At 34.0% G+C, this 27403-nt stretch overlaps 1 protein-coding gene and 1 pseudogene across 5 annotated transcripts in view; one reads left to right on the top strand and one right to left on the bottom strand.

Annotated features, from left to right (window-relative positions):
* CNTLN (centlein) overlaps nt 1-27403 on the top strand; it is a 353870-nt gene that overhangs the window by 288687 nt on the left and 37780 nt on the right. For all 5 annotated transcript variants that reach the window (XM_054501408.2, XM_054501409.2, XM_063650530.1 and 2 more), the window contains exons 19-22: nt 18550-18741; nt 23910-24007; nt 25495-25621; nt 26970-27107. In XM_054501408.2, coding sequence (XP_054357383.1) covers nt 18550-18741; nt 23910-24007; nt 25495-25621; nt 26970-27107 — 555 coding nt within the window. The remainder of the gene's footprint in view (nt 1-18549; nt 18742-23909; nt 24008-25494; nt 25622-26969; nt 27108-27403) is intronic.
* LOC129043968 (sorting and assembly machinery component 50 homolog) lies at nt 7805-9901 on the bottom strand (annotated as a pseudogene).

Genomic DNA, 27403 nt, shown 5'->3' with positions numbered 1-27403 from the left:
AAGAGGTATTTAAGATATTTTTCAGGTTTTTAACAAAGTGATTAGAAAGTTGATGATAGAAGAATTGTATTTGTGACAATGTAATATACTAAATATTGTGGTGAGAAAATACCAAGAAAGTTGAATAAAATATTAAAAAGGGCCTCATAAATGCATACTAGAACTTGCAAAAAAAAAAAAAAGAAACTAAATCCGTAGGATCTAAAATCAACAACAGCTTATCGTTTGTAGCCAAATGGTAATTTGTCAGTGAACTGGAAATATCAAGTAAGTAGTAGGATATATGAGTTTAAAATTTAGGGGACAGGCCTGGGCTGGACATATAAATTTTGCAGCCATGAGTATGTAGATGGCATTTAAAAATGAAGCTGAATGAAATCACCAAGGGTGTGGAGATAGGTACAAAAGAGATAAGGTCCAAGATCTGAGCTCTAGGCCCTCCAATATTTAGAAGTTGGACAGATGAGAAAGGACCAGAAAGGAGAGCCAGTGAAAGGGAAAAGCAAGAGAAAAGAGTATCTTAGAAGTCAAATGGTTAAAGTATATCAAGAAGGGAATGATATACTTTATCATTCTCTATGCCAACTGCTGCTTATTAGAATCAGTTCACGGGAGGAATTGAAGAATGGGAACAGAAAGAGAGGAATTAGAGGGTATAATTAAATATGCATACATTTTAGAGTTATTTTGAGGAGATTTGCTGGAAAAGGGAGCAGAGAGCCTCTAAAATATAAACATCTAATAACTTAGGCTCAAAATAAATAATTCATGTATTGATAATATCAGTACTTTTAAGTAATGCTGATAAAAAGTCATTAAAGATATACATTATTTTAACAGAGCAATAAAAAGTCTTTCTGTAAGTATTTATCAAAAATGTTCACATAACTAGGCCACAAAACAACATTCCATAAATTTCAAAGGATTTGTATCATATAAATAATATTATCTAACACAAGTGAAGTAGAAAATACTTTAAAAAGTTAACTTAAAAATATCTGATGCCAATTTATAGAGGCATTTCTAAAAACTAATGGGTCAAAGAAGAAAACAAAATGAAAATGAAAAATACTTCAGATTGAATCACAATGAAATAACACATATGGAAACTTTTAGAATGTGACTAAGGTGGTACTCAGATGGAAATTTATATCCTTAAATACTTGTAGTAAGACTAGAAGAAGTCTAAAAATCACAGAGCTAAACATTTTATTTAAAAATGAGAAATTGAATAAACCCAGTGTTGTAGACTAAATATATGTGTTCCCCCATAATTCATAACCCCCAGTGTGATCATTTCAAAAGTGGAGGCTTTGAGAATTAGTTAGGGTTACATTAGTTCATGAGGGTGGGGCCCCCATGATGGGATTAATGTCCTTATAAAAAGAGGAAGAAACAGGAGATCTCTCTGCTCTCTGCCATATGCAGATAGATGAGAAGATGGCCATCTGCCAACTTGGAAGAATGGCCTCACCAGACACCAGATCTACCCATAACTTCATCTTGGACTTCCCACCATCCAGATCATAGTAAATAAATGTTTGTTATTTAAGCCATCCAGTCTGTGATAATTTATTATAGCAGCCCAAACTAAGACACCCAAAGAAAATAGAAATATTAAAATAAGGGCAAAGTTGATACCGTAGAAAGTAAAAATGCAGCAGACATGATCAACAATTCCAAAAGCTGGATCATTGAGACTAATAAGTTGACAAACATTAACAAGTGTTGATAAGGATATAGAGAAATTGTAACCTTCATACAATGCTATGGGGATGTAAAATGGCACAGGCATTTTGGGAAATGGTTTGACAGATCCTCGCAAAGTGAAACATAGAGTTACCAAATAACCTACCAGTTCCACTCCCAGGTATACATTCAAGAGAACTGAAAACACGGCCGGGCGTGGTGGCTCAAGCCTGTAATCCTAGCACTTTGGGAGGCCGAGGCGGGTGGATCATGAGGTCAGGAGATCGAGACTATACTGGCTAACATGGTGAAACCCCTTCTCTACTAAAATAAAATACAAAAAAAAAAAAGGGCCGGGCGTAGTGGCAGGCGCCTGTAGTCCCAGCTACTCGGGAGGCTGAGGCAGGAGAATGACGTGAACCTGGGAGGCGGAGCTTGAAGTGAGCTGAGATCGCGCCACTGCACTCCAGCCTGGGCGACGGAGCGAGACTCCGTCTCAAAAGAAAAAAAAAAAAAAGAACTGAAAACATAAGTTCACATAAAAAACTTGTACATTCATTTATAGAAGCATTATTCATAGTAGCCCAAAGGAGAAACAACCTATGGGTCCATCAACTTATGAATGGAGAAAAAACTGTGGTGTATCCATACAGTGGATTATCATTCCTAAATAAAAAGGAATAAAATACTAACATATGTTACAATATGGATGAACCTTGAAAGCATATTGCCGAGTGGAAGAAGCTAATAATAAAAGACCATATACAGTATGATTCTATTTATATAATATGTCCAGAAAAGGCAAAATCCATAGACAGAAATTGGATTCAGTGGTTGACTAGAGCCAGGGATGGGAAAGGAGTTTCTGTAAATGGGCATGAGCTTCTTTAGAAGTACTCTACAGTTAGTCTGTGGTGATAATTGCACAACTCTGTAAATATACGAAACATCCTTAAGAAATAAACTTAAAGAAGTGTACACCTTAAAAAGATAAAACATGCCAACCAAGAATATTATGTCTGGCAAAACTGTCTTCAAAAATGAAAGTGAAAGAGACTCCCAGACAAACAAAAGTAGGGGGACTTCATCACCACTAGACCTTTCTTAGAAGAAATACTAAACTGTGTTCTTCAAGTTGAAACAAATAGATGCTAAACAGCAATACTTAAAAGCATGTGAAAGTATAAAGGTCACTGGTAAAGGTAAATAGTGGTGTGTAATCACTTTTTATTCTGGCATGGAAATTACAATAATAGGTATTAAAAAACATAACTAAAAATATGATAAAGAATACATAATATAAAAAGATGTAATTTGTTTCATGAAATTACATGTGAGGAGAGAAGTAAAAGTATGAATATTTTGTATGTGATTGAAGTTATGTTGTTGTCAGCTTAAAAGATTGTTATAAACAATATATTTTATGTAAGCTCCATGGTGACCACAAAGAAAATACCTATAGAAGATACGCAAAGAAAGTGAGAAAGGAGTCAAAACGTGTCACTGCAAAAAAAAAAAAAAAAAAAAAAAAAAAATCAATGAAATACAATGCAAGATAGCAACAGAGGAAAAGAGAGACAAAAGAGCTATAAGACAGAAAACAACAAAGTAGCAATAGGAAATTTTTTCACCATCAATAATTAAATATAAATGTATTACATTCCCCAGTCAAGAGATGGAGAGTTGCCGAATGGATTAAAAAAACAGAATCCAACTATATCCTGTCTCTATGAGACTCACTTTAGTTTTAACGATACAGGCTTATAGTGAAGGGATGGAAAACTATATTCCATACAAAGGGTAAGCAAAGGAGAGAAGGGGTGGCTATACCAATATCAGATATTAAATCAAAAACCATTATAAGAGACAAAGACATTCACCTGAAAGAAGGGCCTATTCACCAAGAAGATAAAACAGTTATAAATATTTATGCACCAAACCTCAGAACTCCTGTATGTATAGGAAGCAAACTTTGACAGCTGAAGGGAGAAGTAGGCAGCAACACAATAATAGGAGGCGTAAGTACTCCACTTTCAACAATGGATAGAACAAGATTAATACGGAATCAGAGGACTTGAACAAAACTGTGGACCAATTGAACCTAACAGATGTGTAGAGAATACTCTACCCAAAAACAGCAGAATATATATTCTTCTCTAGTGCACATGAAATATTTTCCAGGATAGACTACATGTTAGGCCAAAAACATAAATTTAAGAAGGCTGAAATAATACAAGGTATCTTTTCTGATCATAATGGTATGAAACTAAAGATCAATAGCAGAAGGACAACTGTAAAATCCACAAATGTGTAGAAATTAAACAAAACATTCTTTTTTTTTGAGATGGAGTCTCGCTCTGTCACCCAGGCTGGAGTGCAGTGGCATGATCTCAGCTCTCTGCAACCTCCACCTTCTGGGTCCAAGTGATTCTCCTGCCTCAGCCTCCTGAGTAGCTGGGATTACAGGCGTGAGCCACCATGCCTGGCTAATTTTTTGTATTTTTGGAGAGACAAGGTTTCGCCATGTTGGCCAGGCTGGTCTTAAACTCCTGACCTCAAGTGATTCACTCGCCTTGGCCTCTTAAAGTGCTGGGATTACCGGCGTAAGCCACCATGCCTAGCTAAACCAAACAGTCTTAAACAACCAATGGGTTAAAGATGTCACAAAGAAAATTAGAAAATACCTTGAGACAAATGAAAATGAAAACATAACATACCTGAATTTATGGGCTGCAAGCATAAGCAGTTGTAAGAGGGAAGTTTATGTACTGTACACTTGAAAATTTGTTAAGAAAGTAGATCTCATGTGTTTTTTTACCACAATAAAAAAGGTAAAAATTTTTTTTGATAAAATTAAATATCTGTTCATGATAAAAATTATCTTAGCAAACTAGGACTAGCAGGGAACTTTCTTATTCTGTTAAAAGGTGTCTACCAAAAACCTGAAACAGTTCTGTTAAAAGGTGTCTACCAAAAACCTGAACTAGCCATCATACTTAAAGAAGTTAGATGCATTCTTTTTGAAATCAGGAAGAATACTTCTATGCCTGCTATCATTGTTTGTCTTTGATGTTGTACTTGAGTACCTAACCAGCACATTAATATAAGAGACAGAAGAGAAAGTTAAATATATTAGAAATGAAGAAACAAAACCATAATTAGTTCCCATACATTATGCTTGTCTCCACAGAATCTCAAGACAAATTACTATAATTAATAAGAGATTTCAGCAAGATTGCTGGATCAGTAACATAGTAAGATAATAGGACTCATATTCACCAACAATCAACAGAATATGCAATTTAAAAGAAAAAATATTGTTTAAATAATAGCAGGTATTGTGTGATATCTAGGAAGGGGAGTTGTATTACAATTTCAGGGATTGTTACAATGTGAAATAGTGTCTTTAAATTGCTGTATGGTTGGGGAGTCTATATGTGTATATATTCTAAAAGTATAAAGAAAGGTAAGGGAAAAATAAACACCAAAGTTATTCAGGATAGTGATTATTTCTGGTGGATCAGGAGAGACGTTCATAGCTTCAACTGTATTGGTAATATATTGTCTTAGTTGACTGGTTAACACATGGGCATTCATTGTATTTTTCTTTATATACCTATGGTATATTGAAATATTTCATTAAAAATGAAGAAGGAAATCTACTGATGTCATTAGCCTGGAGAAAGAATGCTGGAGGTGGAGCAAATCTTTGCAGCAAGATCTTAAGTTTGGGGGAGTTATCTGCTATATGGACAAAGAGGAGTCAGAGAAAGAGATCCAAAAGAACTGTACAGAGAATGTGGAGGAAAAATTGAGTACTTTAATAAAGAAACAAGGGAGAGAAAGTTTTTAACAAGAAAAAGAGAAGCTTTGGTCAACAGTGTCAGATCCCATAGAGGAACTGATAATAGAAAACTGAGAAGAGACTGTTGAACTTATACTAAGAAGACTGTATTAACAAGACTCTCTTGATAGCAAGTGATAGAAACAGACTTCAAACTAACATAAGAAAAAAACACAAAATCAAAGGATGAACTGTAGATCATAGACTTGGTAAAGGTACAGAAAATTGCAAACAGACACTCTAATGTTTTTAATGCTTCTGTCTCACATCTCTTTATTCCAGACCAGACCAGCTTTCTCCATGCAGCTCTGGCCATGCTTATTGGCCATGTGGTAAGCCTACATTCTTATAGCTCTACCTCAGAGAAGGAAAGAACTACTCATTCTCATCTTCTACTCTTCCTCTAATTTACAAGATAGTTAAATTTGCGGAGCCACAGGAATACAAATACTTTGTCTGTATGTCATTTTGAGTTAGGATTTAGGTTTATTTCATTATATGTTAATTGTCACCTACATGAATAATTGACAGGAATTTCAGAGTCATGCAGGATACAGAGTAGTTTCTATTGGGCAGGACTGATTTATACATTGCAGTACTTATGTATTCTTTGCTGTCACCCACTTCAGTTGCCAATCATTGTGGCACTCAAAAGTGCCCCAACAAATTTCCAAAATACACATCTGGATAGTATGTACTATTTAAGAACTACTGATTTAGAAGAAAAGCAGATCAACTGGCTTGATTAATAAAAATGAAAGAACACTCAGACTTACCCTCTTACTAAAGATCTACATGAATCGTTGTCCTTGATGTAGCATAACTGCCTGAGAGTCAGGTATTTATTTGACTTTATTTATTGAGTGACCTACTTTGTTAGGTCAAGCCTTTTTACTTGAAAGAATATGATAAACAGAAAACAATTCTGAATAGAAAATGAAGGGAAGGATGATGGTAGAAGTTCCTATGTGGAATTTTGTGTGTTGGAAAAAATAGCTTTTCAGTGAAATCTATGAGAAATACCTTGAATAATATAGTATAGGTCAAAACTTTGCAAATCTCTTTTTTCTATATAAAAGAAATTTCTACTCTATGCTGTGAAATACTTTTTTTGGTAATTTTTACATATGTTGGTCCTTAGTTTTTTAAAATCCCATTTTAAATGGTATCAGTAACTTTTTATTTTATCAAATCCAAAGATTTTTAAAAGTCCTTTCTAAAAATGTCCATTTTTCACTATCTTGAATCTTATGAAATTTATACAGGGAATAGAAAAAAACATTATTGCTTCTCTTGAGAATTTTTGTAGGGTATATTTATAAATGATCAACATCATATGAATACTTAGTACTGCTGCTGTTAAATTTGTAATGAGTTGTAGGGTTTTGGAATTCCCTGACTGGCTTTCATCCAAGCACTTTATTTGCAAGGCTTAGATACGGTACAACCAACGAGAGACATACAGTTAACTATTGACCCTATCATGAAAATGTTTCAGTTTTTAAGTATTAAGATGTTATTCATATTTAGGATATATGTAAGAAACATATATCTTTTGCTAGCTTGAATATATGAATTTGGAGCTGCAAATGATGATCTTTAGCCTTTGACTCTATAACCCCCAAAGTTGATAATATTTAATTTAGATTAATGTGATAATGTAGTCTTCCTAAGAACTGATTCAAATGTAATTTAATGTTTATATTCATGCTTTTCAGAGGCTTACTGAGAAATTCTTTATCTTATAAAATTTAAATTTCAGAAATATATCATGGTCTATTATTCAGAAGTCAAAAATTATTCTAAGGAATACTGATGCCTCTCTTTTGAAGCTTATGTAGGAATTAAGTATTATGAGCAATTTAATACTATACATGGATATTCATTTCCTCTGGCTAGTCCACAAAGGCCTTTTTGAGCAATAAAATACCATAAAATATTACAATAGCACACCACAAGGACAAGAAAACAATCAAATAAAAGTATTGAAATCTGATTTTTAGGAAAACCAAGTTTAATCAGAGATGAATCAGCAGTCTTCATGAGACTTCCGCAGATATTTGATAATCTGTTTCTGATAACTCAATCATTGTAATTGTACTTTAAAAGTTATGGCCTCTTTTCGTGTGTATGTCTTTAAAATTTATGAACGGGGTATTTCACATAGACTGCAGTTAAAGAATCTCTCATCCACATTTACTCTGAGAGAAATTGCATGGTGGGCAACTCACTGCCATCAGGGTCCCAGAGCTTCTCCCGCTGTGGTGTCAGCTACAGGAACCTTATCCCAGCTCAAAACTAGATGCTATCACATATCCTGTTGCCTGTCTGCACTCCCATAGGAAAGTAGTAATTAAGTTCCAACAGAGCCATGTTGCCAAGCCTAAAGACAATCCTGGTGCCATAAAACTGGCAGATGCATTCAGCCAGCTCACGAATACACTTTGGGGCCCTCCCCATAGTTGAGGTTGCAGAGGTTTCCTGTGTTGAGAAAAAAATGTTTGGCCCCATCTGGGAAGTGAGGAGCGCCTCTGCCCGGCCGCCCCGTCTGGGAGGTGAGGAGCTCCTCTACCCGGCCGCCCATCGTCTGGGATGTGAGGAGCGCCTCTGCCCGGCCGCCCCGTCTGGGAGGTGAGGTGCGCCTCTGCCCGGCCGCCCCGTCTGGGAGGTGAGGAGCGCCTCTGCCCGGCCGCCCCGTCTGGGAGGTGAGGAGCGCCTCTGCCCGGCCGCCCCGTCTGGGAGGTGAGGAGCGCCTCTGCCCGGCGGCCCCGTCTGGGAGGTGAGGAGCGCCTCTGCCCGGCCGCCCTGTCTGGGAGGAGTACCCAACAGCTCCGAAGAGACAGCGACCATCGGGAGCGGGCCATGAGGACGATGGTGGTTTTGTTGAAAAGAAGGGGGGAAGTGTGGGGAAAGGAAGGAGAGATCAGATTGTTGCTGTGTCTGTGTAGAAAGAGGTGGGCATAGGAGACTCCATTTTGTTCTGACTAGGAGAAATTCTTCTGCTTTGGGATGCTGTTGATCTATGGCCTTTCCCCCAGCCCCGTGCTCTCTGAAACATGTGCTGTGTCAACTCAGGGTTAAATGGATTAAGGGCGGTGCAAGATGTGCTTTGTTAAACAGATGCCTTTGAAGGCAAAAAAAAAAAAAAAAAAAAATTAACTGTTTTAACTGAAAAAAAAAAAAAAAAAAAAAAAAAGTTTGGAAAAGTTCTCCCAAACTGCCCTGGTTTGGCTTTAAACGTGCTGGGGTATACAGATGCAGGCTGCTGGCCCAGCGTGCTTCTCCACCTAGGTGGTCGCCTGCACTCTGCTCTGGTGCTATGCATGCTGAATCCTTGGGCACTTGTTAGTCTCCCAAGGTGAAACTATCAGCAGGACTCACAGTTTATCACCATGGGTGCCAACATCCCACCTCAGAGAAATGCTGAAAAAACTGAATCAAATATGAGTGGTTTATTCAACTGAAGTTCAAAATCTTTGATGAAGCTTATATCCCTTGTAGTGTAGCCTGTCCGTTCCTGGTTAACTTTCAGCAAAACACATTTTCTTGGTAAGATGGAAGAATTCTGAAAATCGATGACCATGGCATGTGAAAGAGATGATTTAAGTGAATGTCTGCCTTACTTTCAAACAGCAAATGATGCTGTCCTTAAGTGGCAGCCCAGGTCTCACCACATGCCTTTCCAATTGATGGTGTTGCTGGTCTTTCATATGGGAAGACTGTACTTGGCTGATCATCTTCTGTTCATCTCCGGAAGTGAGCTCCAAGGGAACTGTTCAGTAACTTTATGTAAGTTTACAGATAAATTCCTTTTGAAGTTTCTGGGCCATGTTTTGAAGAAAGGCCATGAGAAGCTTCTTTTGTTCCATGGGAAAAATTAAAAGTCACCTTTTCTGCATAACCTAGAAGATTAGGGAGTTTGAGGCCGAGTACCATACTCCCTTCATTGTTTCCAACCATGGTGTTTTAACTGCCCATTAATTTCCTTAATTCAGTTACTTCAAGGGTAACATCTAACCCATTTGGAAATGCATTGTCACCTTGACATGTATCACTCAAAAAATCCACTTGTCTAAAAAATTCCTGGATGAAGAAATTTTTCACGGGCTTCATGAGAGTTCCACATTACCTCAATGAGGTTTTTAGCCTTAAAAACATCTCCAGTTTTACAAACGGTGATATTATCTTTATTTAGTCCATCCAAGCCCATCGAAATGGGCATGTTGAACAGCCAAATCTTTGTTTTTAAGAATTTCCTGGTTAGCTTCACTTTCACCTTCAGCAAATTCAGTTTCATTTTTCTGATGCTCCAAAGCCAGATCCTCTTGGTGGAAGAGGCTCCAAACTCTGCGTGTACAATGTCCTCATGCTTCCTTCTCCTGCTGCCACCTCAGAGAGCTCCCCAGGCCTGACCAAGCCTTGGTTATGAGGGCAGGAGGCTGCCGTTCTTTACTTAGATACAGATAATACTGTTAACATCACCTTGAAACATCAAGTATTATTTTTGTTGATCTGGCATGTTTATTTTTTTCTTGGTTCTTTGAGTGGACATTCACTTAAAACATCTTTAAATTGGGGTAGATTCTTCTTGCCGCCACTCAACTCCAGTAACAAAAAAATATTGACAAAGAGGGTGAAGGAAGAATATAATTAAAGTGGTAAATAGTAAATAGGACATGTGAGGAATAGCTATTTCTATGTTGAATTAACTGAGTTTAAGCAGGAGAAGGAGAGTAAAAAAGAGGAGTTCAGAAAGACATTGCACAGTTTCTCCTTTAGGACATCAAACAGCACTACCATCCTCTTTCTTTCTTATTGAGGAAAGGAGTCAGAATGGGTATGCACTGCAACCTCATAGTTATTAGTAAGCATGTCATATGTAAGTCTCATGTTTAGGAGGGCTACAACTGAACTCATAATATTACCATATAAACATTGAGAAATTATGTTGGTAGTGAGGATGATGAATTATTCTGGATATACTTTTGGTTCCCATTATCTGTCCCAGTATTTAGTACCTGGTATTTAGTTTTCAAGAGAGCCTTTCTTCTCGTAACTTAAACAGAAGATTTGAAATAACAGCAAACCAAAAGTCAAACTCTTTTTCTGTGAATAGACAAATATTTATTTTTCCCATGAATACTTGAAAGTCAATTATATTAGTTAACTTTCTAAATTTCACATATAACATGTTTACTATCCATTATTTTCCCCATACTTGTGGGAACAGAAGTTTAAGTGATGTGGTTCAACAAATCCAATTAAAATGCGTTCATTTAGTTATTCAGATTATTTTGAAAGACACTACCTTGCTAATATCACATAGGTTCAAATTTGCTATAAAGGCATATAATGTTAAAACTATTCATATAAATTAAAAGTACTTGTTAAATGTTTTGAGTATTTTTGGTCTTTCAGAATTAAAAGTATTAGTAAACTGTTATGAATAATTTGACACTTGAAATAATAGTGTTGATTTTCATTTTGAGAAATATTTAAACATAGTTATAAAATAATTATTTAATTGGACATTAGCTAGAACTTGTGTTACAAAGTATAAGGGCATTGAATTAATTTAACTCCTTGTAAATGTTATTGAGAGTAGCATATCTCCTATCCATATGCAGATATCCATATTTCTCTGATAGAACCTAATTTGAACACATCAAGACAGATTGGCATTTTCAGACCCATAAAAAAACTGCTTTGTTAATTGCAAACCATATTTAGTATGACCTTATAACAAAGTAGCACCTTAAGTGTCATGCTTTGTCTTTAATGTGCACACCGGAGCTGGGTTCATCTGTAGCAGACAACTACACTTCATGAAAAGAGTTTTTTTTCTTGATAGGCAATTAGCAGTAATTAGGAAGATTCACCTCAATAAGATGTCAACATGAGATTGTTTAAAAAAGTCGAATGTCAGTGACTTAAAAAAGAAAGTTCTTCTGACACCTATGTATGGCATGTGAAACATGAAATGTTAATTTAACTTTTCTGCTTATTATTCATGCACAATATTATTTTGTCATTCAGACTCTGCACTGACAAAGTGTAAGGGTGTTAAAATAGTGTTGCTGGAATAAAAAGAGGATTAATCTACCATTGGCCAATTAGCCAAAAGGTACTTAATGGTCTCTAAAGGCTACTGAAGTCTAACTACTAGCAAAAGCATTGGTGAAAAGTCCTCTATATTACCTTCATTTGCTTGACATTTTGTGAAACATAGTGTAGCCCTTTCATAACTGCAGTTGTCAGAAAATAGTATATAAATGAGTGATGCAGTAACTCAGTGGATTTTTCAGAAGAAATTTTGTTACATAAATAATTACATCTCTGCCTAAGATTTTTTTTGGTTATTGGTTTTTAATTTTTAATTCTTTCTCTTGGTGATCTCAAGTATCGTAACAGAAGAAAATTAATGTTTTAAATTTAAAAGTCTTACTTTTAAATTACTAAACTTGGAAGTTATTAATCTGAACTATTTACCTTTTTAAATAAGTCTTGTATGGAAAATATTTGTTAGTGACATAGAAAATGATGGCATTGTCTTGATAACTCATACATTTGAATTGACTGTGAATTTAGTCCTATACCTGGACAACATACAGAATTTTATTTCTTTCAGTTTTATCCCCTTTAAAAGTATAATATTCTCAATAAAAGAACATTGATTCTATTCACAGGAGGGAGAATATCATTAAGATTATGGTGACTTTCTAGGGAGTTCTTGCCTGTAGAATTTACATATATCCTGTTCAATTAGAATTTTCTCTCCAGTCTCATTTATTTACATTCTGGTAACAGAATTTATGTTGTGATTTTTTAGAAACACAATAATAAGATTTTAAAATTGCTGCCTCTACTTAATTATGAATCAGAATAATCAGATTATGAGAATGTAAATGAACTTATTTCTGTATTCAACATTAAATAGTCTTAAGTCAGTCCTAAGCAGAATTTAAGATGAGAGATTTTGGAGAAGTTATTGGAAACAAATCATTCTCGTTTAATGATTGCTTTTCTCTACTTGGATTGTCAAGCCCTTTGTCTTTCTAAAGGAGAAAGAAAACTTGGAGAGTACATTATTGTTATAGATGGGAACTAAGCCTCACTTTTTACTCTGGTTACTGACTGGCCTTTTTCAATATTGAGCGTCTCACCGTTACTCCAGCATGGACTGCAAAGTGTTCTTTGGCCACCAGCTGTTTCCTCCATGGGCCTCCAAGAAACCCTGATCCAGTGTCTCTGGCATTCCACCTCATGTTTGGCTGGATTTTCTAGAATTTTGTGTCTTTATGTTTCAGACTCCACTGTCCCAACTAAGAATATTTCCAAAGTTTTTAAATGGTTCATTACTTTAAATTTTTAATCCAGTGGTAAAAAACAAATGGGAAAGACTGAACTGTGTCTTTGAATGCTGTAGGATGGATATTGTCCAGAAAAAAACTGTAGGTCAGAATCACTTTTATTTTAGAAGTAAAGAGCTATACCCAATCCCATTCATTTCCCTTGGAGCACTGCTTCTAAACTAGTTGGATACCCAACAGCATTTTCTTTACATGTGCTACAACTAGCAACATGTTCGTTGAATAGGCAAATATTGAATATTTTATTCTTTAGAGACGTCAAGATCAGAGAGTATCTAAAAATATATTGTTTTGGGAGTAATTAGGGAAATGATTTTCTCAGCTTTTTTTCTAAGCCCTTTATTTCTCATTATTGGGCCTGAAGAATATTTTCCAAGGGCCTTGTTTTATTTTTTCTGGTAGTTCATTCCTGAACATTAAAATGTTTACCTGGTCTCCCTGATGGAGAAGGGATGCCTGATGTCCTCAGACTGCCCCCAGTTTACTGACCAGTGACTTGGCAACTACCTTCTCTTGAGTAAAAGTTGGAAAGCAGAGTGGTCATAGATCTAAGCTAGGACATTCAATGCTGTACTTAGATCACATTTTACAGAACAAATCAGGGGAATATGGGTAGGGAAACAAGCTCTAGCCAGCATTTACCAGACAGGAATTGAAGGTAGCAGCAATTCCCTCAGCTTCCTGTTTTGTTTCTTCATAGCACTTACTATAGTTTATTGTTACGTATTTCTGGATTATAGACCAGTAGCTACCTAAAGGCAAGGATTATTTATAACCTTTTCTTACTGAAAACAGAGAAATAGTATAGTGCCAACTACATAGTGTGTGTAAAAAGAATAAATGATAGATATTGATCAGGTTCTGAATCTAGGTACTCTGTATCTAAATCTCCCAGCAAATGTCAAGTTGGGGCCACGAATAAAAGCAGTTTGTGAATGAAATCCCATATAAGAAAACAAGGGAAAATAGGCTAGGGGAGACTAATTTACCCTATTCATGGGATTCTACAGTTGCAGTTGAGAGCAGCAAACAAAAGCTTCTGGCCAGAGGCTGTTTGCTTGTCAGTTAAACTACAAAATGCAGATCTGGTAGAGGCAATTTATATTTCTAGCATAGATAATGGAACATACAAATAAACTGAAAAAGAACAAAAAAAATTAAAAAGAAAATGGGGGTCAGGCACAGTCGCTTATGACTATAATCCAAGCATTTTGGGAGGCCAAGGCGGGAGGATTGCTTGAGGCCAGGAGTTCGAGACCAGGCTGGGCAACACAGCAAGATCCCATATCTACAAAAAGAATTAAAAATTAGCTGGGTATGATGGTGCATACCTGTAGTCCCTGCTACTCAGGAGGCTGAGGCAGGAGGATCCCTTGAGCCCAGGAGTTTGAGGCTGTAGTGGGCTATAATTGAGCCACTGCACTCCAGCCTGGGCAATAGAGCAAGACCTCGTCTGAAAAGAAAATGGGACAATTTGTAAAGCAATTGAATAAATAAAATGAATACAAAATTATGGATAAAGAAAACAAAATTAATCCAGAGTGAGAATATTATGTAAACTCTACACACTATGGGGTTTGGGATACTTTCTTGAGATGGGACAGAGTGGCAGTAAGAGAACAAGAATAAGTTCTAGAAAGGTGCTGATTAAAAAAATATCAGGACCCATATTAATTTTCTATGCTACAAAACAAATTACCACAAATTTAGCAGCTGAGAAACATATACATTCGTTACCTCACAGTGTCATTGGGTCAGGAGTCTGATACAGCCTAGTGGGGTGCTCTGCTCAGAATGTGGCAAGGTTGCAATCAGTGTGTCAGCCAGGCTGCCTTTTTTGAAAAATTCAGTTACTTGTGGGTATAGGACTGAGGTCTGTGGCTTGCTGGCTGAGAGCCAAGGATCATTCTCAACTCATTGAGGCCTCCCTTAGGTCTTGACTTGTAGCTCCTCTCGTAACATGGCAACTTACTTCTTTAAAGCCAGCGGGGGAATCTTCCTGACCTCAGAGAATGCCTCTGGCCTTCTTTGAAAGGGCTCATCTGATTAGGTCAGGACCAGCCAAGAAAAGCTTGCTTTTGATTAGCTCTCAGAAACTTGATTAGGGACCCTGACCCTAATTACATCTACAGAATCCTCTTTGCATATAACATAATGTAATCATGGGAATGATAGCATATCGTATTTCTGGGTCCCATACAAGGGGAGGGTATTGTACCAGAGCATGAGTCATCTGAGAATTGTGTCTACCACAGGATATTATACTGAAGAGTAAGTTTTTCAGTACATTCTTATTTCTTCTTACAGTCGCTTAGAGAGTTCTTTCCTTTTCAGAGATTTATGCTTCCTCAATGTTAAATTTAAATAAATTATTAATAGATAGTGTCTAGTTTAAAAATTTTATAGTGTTAAGTTCTATTTTATAACCTTTGGTTAGAAATAATTGACTACACGTAAATCAATACAAATCTCAGTACTTATTGAAGTCAACTTTTAAATTGAAATAGATGTTTAGGAGACTGTAGACGGATTGCACTTCTGCGGATATAGAGTCAGAGGAGCATATCTGCCTTCAATACCTGTGTAGTAGTGTAGGAGGGATCCTAGATTGATTCTAGTCAAACAAGTAACTATGACTTAAGACAAACTAAAGTTTCTGTCATGAGAGAAATTACCAGGTTATTATGTATATACATGTTAAGGTTTTATTAATCTAGCTCCTCAGCCTTTAACACACTTCTCAGACACTATATAGTAGCCTTTACCACAAGATAACAATGCTGACAATAATGCTGCACGTTGAACATCTACTACGTGCAATCACAGACGTTTTAAGATTCTGTCCTCGAGATCACCTTTGTTAGGTAGACAAGCACTATCTCTTTTTAAACGAGGAAACAAAGCCATGTGTTTGTGCAAGCTCACTCAGCTGGTAAGCAGTAGACCCAGAGAATTCGAATCCAGAAATTATGACTCTTCCATGTGTGTTTTGTTTTCACTTGTTCTTAACATAACATGACTTAAATGCTTATAAATATTTGCTTGAAGATAGAAAGGTAATAGTAGAGAAATAGGAATCATGCTGCTAATAAACAAGAAAAATCACAATTTTAAGAGTAATCTTAATTTGTTGGTAGATTTTATAGCACAGTCTCTTTCTAACAAGGTCACCCACAAAAGTTGTCTCACAGCCTAGAGCACTTGTAAGCAAAAGAAAGTTATTTATACATTTTTTCTCATCTATAGCTTTCTCAAGTAAGAAGTAGAATTTTTAAACTGAGAGAAGTTAGTAATAGAGCTCCAGTTATTTGTCCACAATACTAAGGAGAACCAAAGGTTTCCAAACTGATGGAATGTGTGATTTGCATATTTCCTCTATTTCAACAGATGCTGCATAGCATTTCTATGCATATATAACTAACACTGGAAATATGTTTTCAAGATTGTAGATTTTAAATATTGTTTAATCAAAACATTATATTTTAATAAAGTACAAGTCATTTAGTTCACTGCCTCCATAATTTCAGTATTTCTTCATTTAATACATTTTTATATTGTTAAATTGAAGTTGAAAGTTACATATGCATGTCTTTTAGAAGAATGTATTTATTGACTTGGTCTTTCCTCAGTGAAGGTACATTTATAGTGTCAGGATATGCCAGGTAGGAAGATTAGACAGAAATCTAGTGGCATACAAGTGTAACAAATGAGAGAAGCCACCTAAGTATTCCAGTAAGAAGAAAAGAACAAAGAAGCCTTCAAGAAGGAGGAATACTAAGCTGCCCTTTAAAAATGAGACAGATTTCAGCAGAAAGAAACACCACATGTAGAGTCATCCATGTAAAAATGGCAGGCAAGTTTGGGGAATGGCAGGCAGGTTTGGGGAATGGCAGGCAGGTTTGGGGAATGGCAGGCAGGTTTGGGAAATGGCAGGTAGGTTTGGGGAATGGCAGGCAGGTTTGGCTTCATGTGATGCCTGACTGCAACACAAATTGAAGCCTAATCTTAGAGAGCCTTATTATCCACAAACATTTGAGCTTTATTCTGTTGGAATGAAGAACCCATGAAGGGCTTTGATTAAGGTAATAACAGGTCAGTGTTGTTTCAGGAAGTTGTATAAAAGGTGGAATGAAGGTAGGGAAAGGTTGACGGGAGAGAGAGGGTTGTTGTAATAGTCTTAATGAGATAATGAGGGTTTGCATTAAGAGAGTGGCTGAAAGGAATGAAAATGAGAAACACTATGTAATTTGTAGAACCTGACAATTGATTGGATGAATAAATAGAGAATGAATAAATAGGGAGGGAGATGGATTCAAGCTTGAATATTAGCCAGGAAGATTTCCAGGTTTAAGGAGATTAAGAGTTTACTTTTAGATATTAATTATTAGGTTCTTTTGGGGCAACTCATGAACAAATTTCATGGACCAAATTTCATAAGCAATTTCCTAAAAATCTATAGAACCATACTTTTAGATTATAAAGCTAAAGTATAGCCAAATGGTTTTTTTACCACAGCATACTTTTTATGTTATCAAAACATAGTTTAATCTCAAGTATATCAAGTTCTAGTTTTGAATCCATGATCTGAAATATTCATATTTAATAATATGCACTTACATATACAAATACATATATAATTATGGTATAGTTTCTAGAAATTGTGTTTTAAATATAGTATTAATACTTAAGTAACATGTTTCATGTTTATCTTACTGTACACTTTAGCTACATCTTTTGCTATTTCTAATTGGAATTTTAACAAAGAAAGATTTTTCCCCCTCTGAGAGATTTCAGTATCACTTGTCTAATTGTACCTTATGTTAAGGTACCACATTATAAGCTTCTTTGGAATAATAAAATAGTAATGCAAACACCCTCTTAAGCAGCTCTGAGTTGTTATGCCATTATAGTTTGGTGACATTCTGCTCACTATAGATTGGTGAATGAGAAAGGCTAACGTTAAGATGAGTTTCTTTTACACTCCTTCATAAAAACATTACTATTATGTCATTTAGCAAAATGTTTATGCTATTAAAAATTCAAAATGTAAGGAGTTTAGTGCATTTCTACCTCAACATTAGAAACAGGACTTTTCAACAATCAATCAAGTGCATAAAACTGAGCGAGTTTGTTTGCACGCTATTTATTTGAACTAAATCTCTAACAAGCCTCGTCTGCTAATTGGACTTAACATTTATGTTGCTAAATGAGAAGCATTTTGGCTGCTATATAGGATGGTAAGACCTACCCAGTGGAATAAACAGCTAACATCTGTTATCCTGTCCTGCTCCAGCTTGGCTTTTCCCAGTTAAGTACTACATCAGCTCTGAAGTCAAGGTTATCAAATATGTGAATCTCTGGCTCACCCATGTATGTGTGAAGGTAAAGAAATAGTGCATCATCAGTCAGGACCAGCCAACCAAAAGATACTGAGTACAGCTGCTTCTCTTTGTTTTAACTTTGCAAGCCCTACTACTATAAGCAAAATCTAATAGAGGTTAAGATTTTTGTAAAGTTTGTATAATAACTATAATTTCAGTTCTCTTTAATATTTTCCTAGCTGTAGAATTTTATGCTGATAATTGTTAGATTAAATGTAGTTACTTTTAAAATATATTTATATTTATTTTCTTTTTGTAAAAAAAGAAGCTAAATTTGGATTTGGCTGGGCTTCGGAAAGAAAAAGAAGATTTACTAAAGAAATTGGAGTCCTCATCTGAAATCACAAGTTTGGCAGAAGAAAATTCCCAGGTAACATTTCCACGGATACAAGTTACATCACTTGGTCCTTCAAGGAGCATGGATTTGGAAATGAAGCAATTGCAGTGTAAACTAAAGGTGATTATAAAGTTTATTAAGCATGAAAACATACATTATGCTTGAATCCTGCAAGACATATTTATGTGAACACTAATTTATTCTAATAAAGGTAAATTATGTTATAGATAATCCAAAAATTATTAATATTGCCTTCATCATTAATTTTTAGCCTGGTAGATTCTTATCTGGTAATGAATACTACCATTCTCTGAAAAAGACAAGATACCATGAAATCCTAATTTAGGAGCTGCTGTAAACTGGCCAATATCTGCTACTCTAATACTTCTTTCTGCCCCCATGCCTCCCTCCAGCTGAACAGAATCCTTTCAGACATGTAATGCATCAACATAAACAGAATTGCTTTTCTCTACATACTTCCAGCAAGTTAAACTTGAGAATGAAACCAACCCACTTTTGCTCTCTGCTTCTTCTCCCTCCCACTTATCTCCTCCTTCTCTGTCTCCAACCAACAACCAACTTAAAATAGTAGGAAGTATGTAGAGAAAAAGCAATGAGAGGAAAAAAAGAAAAGAATCTAAGACTAAGCAAAACTGTCAGCAACTTAAAAGTAAGGCTGTCCTTAGTTTAAATAGAATTACTTTGTAAGAAATAGGATTTGTGAGTGAGTTTTAATTGGAAAGTTGATTTTCATGCTTCTTAAGCCCATTTATTCCTCACATATTTAATTATTTTCTTCAGTGGGGATTGCTGGCTAGAAGCTAAAAAGGGCAATATATATGGGACCATTGCTATAATGTGAGTCACTAGAAAGAAAATCCTGATTGTAAATGTACAGAGTACATTAGAAATGGAATAATCATCCCTGTTAGGAGGGTATTGGAATACTATGTTGAATTGTCAAATAGACTCATCATTATTTTCAATCCCAAATAGGATATGTGCACCCTTCAATAATATCTTTTAGTGCAGATTTACTCATAGGATAAATAGGATAAAATTTAAAATGAATGAGTTTATTATTGCTTGAAAATAATTTGCTTTATTAATAGTAACCAAATATACAAACTAGCATTGGGATTCTTCTTGAATACCATCTTCTTTAGTCAATTTTTATGTGTAAAACTTGGGTCAGTCACAACATTTTATAATCTTAAATAACTTATAAAATATTAGAAATGTGAAGGAAAAAGTGTTGTGCAATTTTGGGGCATGAATCTTAAAATGTGTCTCTGAAAATGTGGGATAAAATGTGTAAACTGAACATTTCAGTGTTAAGGTTTCATATAGAGAAGATAAAATCATTGAGATATTCCTTGATCTTATCTATCACATAGACTTTAATTCTTACTTCTGTGATTCTTCATGTATTTAAGTCCTCATGATTCTGATATAACTTTGTTTTTCACCAAGATAAAATAGAGTGCTAGGTCCAGTATTGTCTAATCTGACTTCTAAAAGACATAAATAGTTTTAAGTTGATTTATACATAAATCATAATTTATAATTTTTACATAAAGTTTTTAGTTGATTTATATTTTACTTATTTTATTTACTACAAATGGTCTAATAATTTTTAGTAATAATAGATCCATATGAGTGTCTGTAAGTTCTTTGCGTTATGGTTTTCCATGGTATAAGTTTTTACCCCACATACAAATCTCTTTCTTGCTTTGGAGGAATGTGTGAGTCAGAAAGAGAACCAAGCAATTAGTTTGAAGTGATTGTCCATAATCTAACAGTCTTGGAACACTGACCAAACTGTATAGAGACAAAAAGGATAAGTTTTTACTTTTGTCTTGTTTCATGTTTTCATATAGAAATTTCCTAGAAGACCAAGTACCTTAAATACATAATACTGTCTACTACTAAAAATTTTTGTTTTGATGCTGGTTTGTAGAGATTCCATAGCAAAATACCACAGACTGGTTATCTTAAATAGCAAACGTATATATTATTCTCACAGTTCTGAAGGCTGGAAGTCTAAGATCAAGGTGTCAACAGGTTTCATTTCTTTTGAGGCCTCTCTCCTTGGTTTGTAGATGGCTGTCTTCTCCCTGTGTCTTTACATGGTCTTCCTTCTATGTGTCTGTGTCCTAATTTCCCTTTTTATAAAGACACCACTCAGACTGAATTAGATTCCACCCTAATAACCTCATTTTACCTGAATTATCTGTTTAAAGGCCTTATATCCAAATACAGTCACATTCTAAAGTACTGAGGGTTCGGTGAGAACTTCAACATACTAATTTGTTTAGGGGAAATAGAATTTAGCACATAACAGATATCAAATTGCTAATATAGTGATTTTCTAATACGTAACGTATTTTCTACTTAATGTTTTTAGACTTAATTGAGAAAATTGGCTAGATTCGAATATACTAAAAGTTTATATACATCTTTTCTATACTATCCAGTTAATATTAGACTTTTCTGTGTAATTTTATATATACTTTTCTGATGTCTCTGGTTCATTTACAGTTGAGAAAACTGGGACACAGAAAGAATAAGTTACTTGTCCGAGATCACACAAGTACTGTATATAGAGCCGAGATTAGAACTCAAACCATCTGGCTCCATAGTCCATGCTCCTAATTATTATACTATGCAAATTTAAAAAAAAATTCAATAAACTTAGTACAGGAAAGCTGTAACAGGGATGACTTTTTACCATTGTGACATTTTTGATGTATGTGTTTTACATCGTACATCAAAGGATGTATTACAAGGAAATTACCAGATTTTAAGTCATGTTACAGATATATATTGTATAGTAGGGAATGGAAAAGGGAAAAAGGACGTGGGTTTCGATCACTTTTTGGCCATTAACTTCTCGTCAACCTGGTCAAGGAAATTGCTTAACTTCTCTAGAGGTCTAAAGCAGGGATACCTTTCTACCCATCTGATAAAAATTTTTGAGGATCAAATGAAATAGCTGTTAGATTTAGAGATCTTGGCCAAAGTGTATCTCAACCTGGCATTATTTTATTTATTATAAATTGCTTTTCTCTCAATTCTCCAAGTCAGAGTTAACAGCATTTTCAGCCACATAAAATACAGCCTTAAGTCTAAAAACAAAAAAGAATCAACCAGTTATCTTAATATCCACTTAATTCATTCCATTGAAGATACTGTCAGGCTTTATTTACTGCCTGTATCTTTTATTTTAAATACAATTCTAAGTTTATTTTACTTCTCAGCAGAAGACACCTTCAGTGCAGCACACTAGAATTATGCGCATTAAGGGGTAGGATGATTGTTTTTAGGCGGGAATAATGACACAGAAACAAAAAATTACAACCAACAGATTGACAGAGGAAAAAAAGGCAATATGGAAATGTTAAGGTAAATACAAAATTAGAAAAGCACAGTCTGGGACCATTTAGAGGAGGGATAAGTAGACATTTATATCACAGTAGTCCCTAAAGCCGTCACTATATTATAGTGTAGTGATAATATAATACATATTAGTATATCATATATAATTTATAGTGATAATATTTATAATATCACTATATTAACATATCACTATTAGCTTAGCATAATCATGGATGTCCATATTTCTAACTGAATGAACAATCATCAGAGAAAGAATTGAAAATTAATGATTAAAGCAAACACTTCAATTATTTGATAAATTGACTAGTGTGACTAGTGTGAAACATGTTATTCAGGCAGTGCTGAAAATAAGACACAATACATCACTGTAAACATGCAAAATATGGTAGAAATTTTGATTGCATTACACGCACATTTGATCAAAACATAACATTCAAAAGAGTTACCATGTTGAGGTAGCTTTGGGTTTTTAAGAAAAATTAATGTTTCATGTAAAAATTAAAATTATTTCAAATGTTCTATTTGTATGTTATACCCATGAGATATTTAAAGTCAGTCTGATGAATTACATTTACCTTGGGCAATTAATAGTTTAATCTTTTCAAATTCAAATTATTTTTAGCATGAGTCAAACATCCAAACCTAGGAATAGTTCTAGTAGAAAAAATGTATTGTAGTTTAGAAATATTAGCTAAATAACTACTGCAAATATTTTAAAAGCTATTATATTTTATTATATTTATATTCATTTAATACTTTTAAAACTTAAGAAATGGATTAATGTATGTCAACACTATCTTGAGTGTGGAAAAAGTAAAATACCAAAAAGACTAAGTGATGTCTTAGATTACACATTTAGTTGGAACTAGAGTCAAAATTGAAAGGTGTTCTAACACTCTAGTTACCACCTCTGGTTCCTAGGCTGTACTGACAACAAATACCACAGAACAAACATGTTTTGCTTTGAAAAACTAATAATTATTTATAAATAATGTAATAAGTAGCATTATTAATAACTTCAAGTAAAGAAGGATTGAGTATTCATGAGGTTTTCTATCAGTTATCATTATTCTCTAACTATCCCAAAACGTCGTGGCTTAAAACAACAGTTTATTATTTCTTAAGATTTTGTGGGTTGACTGGGAAGTTCTTTTGCTGGTCTCTTCTGGGCTACCTCATATCCCTGGATTTTTTCAAACCAAAGATTTCCCTAGTTGGAAGATACAAAATAGCCCACTCATAGATCGGACAATTGGTCTACTACCTGTCAGCTGGAGTACTTGATACACTTCCACATGATACATCAACTGTATTCCTAGCAAGGTGATCCTGGAGCAGCATTCCAAGAAGGGAAAGAGAGAAGCCACAAAGCTTTAAGGCCCAGGAACTGAAATTTACACAATTCATTTCTGCTGCATTCTTTTGGACAAAGCAAGTCACAAGCCAGACTATGTTCAGTGGGTTGGGAAATAGATTCCCCTGCTTGATGAGCAGCAAAGCATTTGTGACCATATTTCGTCTAAGATGTTAGTAAATTAAGTATTTGTTTTAAGTGATCTTCTTAAATCATTAAAATTCTTAATTATTCACATATTTACATTATACGAGGACAATTCATATTTCCTATAAATGTATTTTGGATGCATACTCTTTGCAATTCTTAAATGATTGTGTTCCTCTATAGTTTGGCATGTTATATAAAAGTTTTAGTATTATTATTTCTATTACAGCATATACAATAAAGCATTTAAAATATTAAAATATTCATTTTAATTATTGTTTACCATAATTATTGTAGATGTATTCTTCTTTAGAATGGCACTTATTTTTATACTGCTTTAGACCAAGGTTGAAAGGTATATTTAAATTTATTTCTATTTTTAATCTAGAATGCTACTAATGAACTCACTAAACAGTCATCAAATGTGAAGTCTTTGAAATTTGAACTCCTAGCAAAAGAAGAACACATAAAGGAAATGCATGAAAAGTATGGTCTTTGTATTTCTATCCATTGTATTTGGTGCCACCTAGTGGCAGCCAACTCTATTAAACGTGCCCCAAGAAACTGCTAATGTTAATGTTTTCCTTCCCTAGTTCATATTTAAACCTACGTAAGATGAAAGTTTAAGGAATACTATGTATAGCATGATTAATGGCAAGCTATTTACTTTTTTAAATTAGAATAAGGATGAAGTTAAATTTCCCTTATTAAACATATTTAATTTTGAATAAATACAAATTAATGGCTTCGAGACTATGAATGAAAAACTTTATTTACAACGTGGCAGTTATTTCGCCCCCAAATATATGATTAGTATTTGTATTGGATTTAATGCCTAAGCTTATAAAGCTAAGGTAGAAAAAGGAAAGTTTTGCTTGTGTTTAAAATAACCGGAGGTTATGAAAGTTTGTACTCTTGTGTTTATCAGTAAAAAGATTTTAAATGCTGTATCCCACTGAATCAAAATTATTTTATTTCTGTATCTTTCAAAGCTACACTATTGCTTAGAAATAGTAAGATGTTTAGATGGAATTCCAGTTGTCACTGATACATTTAAGATATATGTATCTCACAAACATACCTGTAGACCTCATTATAAGTGAAGAGCACTTAGAAGTGATATGAATAGATAAAAGCATTAGACAAAAAGTTTGCTTAATTTTTTAACTGATAATATTTTGAAGTTTATTTATTAATTAAGAGTAAGTCTTGCTTATTGTTTAACAGGGCTCTAGATTAACACTCTTTGAATCCTGGCTTCCCTACCTACTAGGCCTATGCCTAAATTTAATAATATTAAATTAGGTTCTTATGAGGAATAAATGAGTTAATACATGTAAAGCACTTGTAACAGTGACTGAAACATTGTAAGCCTTCGATACATGTTAGCTATTGTCATTCTTGTTTTAGTAGTAGCAGCAGCAGCAGTAGTAGTAGTGGTTCTCACAGCATCTACCATTTTATACTTAATAGTTCATCAACTTATGGTAAACAGATGTGTGGATTGAATCTCAAATTATATTAAATTAGAAGACATTATGGCTAATTTTGTTTCATTAGAAGAGTTTGCATTTCTTTACTGAAGTATAAGATTTTTTTTCTTTTCATTGTTATGCTTTTGATTATCTTCATATATCACTTTGATTTTTCACAGCAATGTAAAAATGTAATTTAAATGAAATAGTTCTAAGTTTTCATAAGTGTTATTAATTTTTCTCATTTCTTATGTTTTTTGTTTTAATACATATATGTAATTGTATAATTACCAAGTCACAACTATAGATTTTACAAGTGCTCAAAATATTAAAAGAACAATATCTTATGCAGTGCAATTCATTTTACTAATTTACAGTGTCAATATCACATAGCATTTAAAAACTAACAGTAGATATAATATTGGGTAAAATGTAAGATATCACCACTGTTAAGGCATTTTCTGTCACTCTTGATGTCACCTTTTTTTTTTTTTCAAGGATGTCTCGAATGGAGAGGGATATAACTATGAAAAGACATTTGATAGAGGACTTGAAATTTCGACAGAAAGTAAATTTGGAAAGTAACAAGAGTTTTAGTGAAATGTTACAAAATCTTGATAAAAAGGTATCAATTTTTATCTTTACTGACACTAAAAATATCACTTCCTGTTGTATTTACTCTCTTACCACAAACATTTAATCCTAATAAATGTATAGAAAATATTGATAGGATATGTATTTACTGTTACAAAGTAACACTCTTTGCTCTGAAAGTACATTATTTATTTTAAAATTCAATTCTCTAAAACCTCATACATAGTATGGCCACACATTCTGTTTCTATTTATAAATATCCCATGAGAAGATTAAAAATCCTCAATATTTCTAGGATACATAATTACATTTTATTCAGTATTTTATTTAAAACTAATTTATGATAGAATCAAGCTTATATTTCTTAGTGAAAACTTGATTACCAATAACTATCAGAAGTTCTTTAAAAATATACTTTCTTCTTGGATACCCTTAATGAATTTTACATGGGAAGGGAGTTGTGCATGCAAAGGGAGTTGTAGTTAAAGTAGTTACGTAATATACGACCCAAAGTAGAAGGTTTTTTTTTTTTTTTTAAAGGTGCTGTCTTCACGACTCATAAAGCACCCTGTGCTTTGGCATTCACTAAATGTTATCCACACCTGAGAGAACATCTCCTTTACTTTTCTTGTTGAAAATGAAAATTTAAGTATCTGTTAGGTCAAATGGATTTAAGAAAGAAACTTTTACATGAGCATGACGAATCCATATGGATTTTCTTTCTCTTCTCTTCCACACACCTGTGCAAGTTAAAATCACTTCCTATAGGCTTTTTCAATGTTATCCTTTCAATTTTGCTATTTTTTAACTTCAATAATAATTTCATACATAGCCTTGGAATCTTTATATAAATAACATATATCTTTAGTGGCATTAAACTGAAAAACTACTTTTTCTGTTATGCTTTGAGATACAGATACATATTATAATCTTATAAATAAGCTATATATGTATATAAAATATCCTATTGTTTTATTTCCTCCAAAAAAGGATATGTAATAGTTATTTTAGAGAATACAATGGAAAGTTATCTATAACTTGGCTTGTTTCAGAGTCAAAACAATCATCTCCTGCCTTAGGAAGTTTAGATTAGTAATTAATGGATATGTAGTGAACATTAATATTGTGTTATTGGGTGCAAGAATATACATACCAGTATTCATTTAGTTTGTGTGCACTTTTGGTTTTTGTTACTGATTTAAGGATTGTTACTTTCATTCATAATATGAGTTCTGTAAGTATAATACTTGAATTTGATAACGTTATGAGAAAATAAATGGAAGTAGACTCATTCACTCATTTAGTTTCTGTTGGAACAAACACAGTATATTACTAGAATGCCTTCAACAATAATAATTACCTTTATGCTTTTAATGCAGGTAAAGACATTAACTGAAGAATGTTCCAACAAGAAGGTATCAATTGATTCACTAAAGCAAAGACTTAATGTTGCTGTAAAAGAAAAGTCACAGTATGAACAGATGTATCAGAAATCTAAAGAGGAGTTAGAAAAAAAGGTATGCTTTTAAAGAGGGCATTTTAGATTAGAGATGGAATATAATGGTGTTTGTTTCATTTTTAACGTTGTTGGTTTTTTCCTTCCCAAAACCACAAGCTACTTAAACACTACAGATAAGTGCAAAGAGGATTTGTATCTCTACATGAAACACTAAACATTTGTTTAACATTAAAGATATTTCTGTATTAGAGAAAACAGGTTGTATTTGCCTTGATAGTTTTTAAGAAATGAAAACTATTATTGAACACTGGTATTTATACAAGTAGATATAAATTTTGTAGGCCCATTAAACTT

This window comes from Pongo pygmaeus, chromosome 13, assembly GCF_028885625.2.
Source record: "Pongo pygmaeus isolate AG05252 chromosome 13, NHGRI_mPonPyg2-v2.0_pri, whole genome shotgun sequence".
In the NCBI taxonomy this organism is placed as follows: Eukaryota; Metazoa; Chordata; class Mammalia; order Primates; family Hominidae; genus Pongo; species Pongo pygmaeus.
Note: the sequence above shows the minus strand (reverse complement) of the source record. Positions and strands in the feature narration are given on the sequence as shown.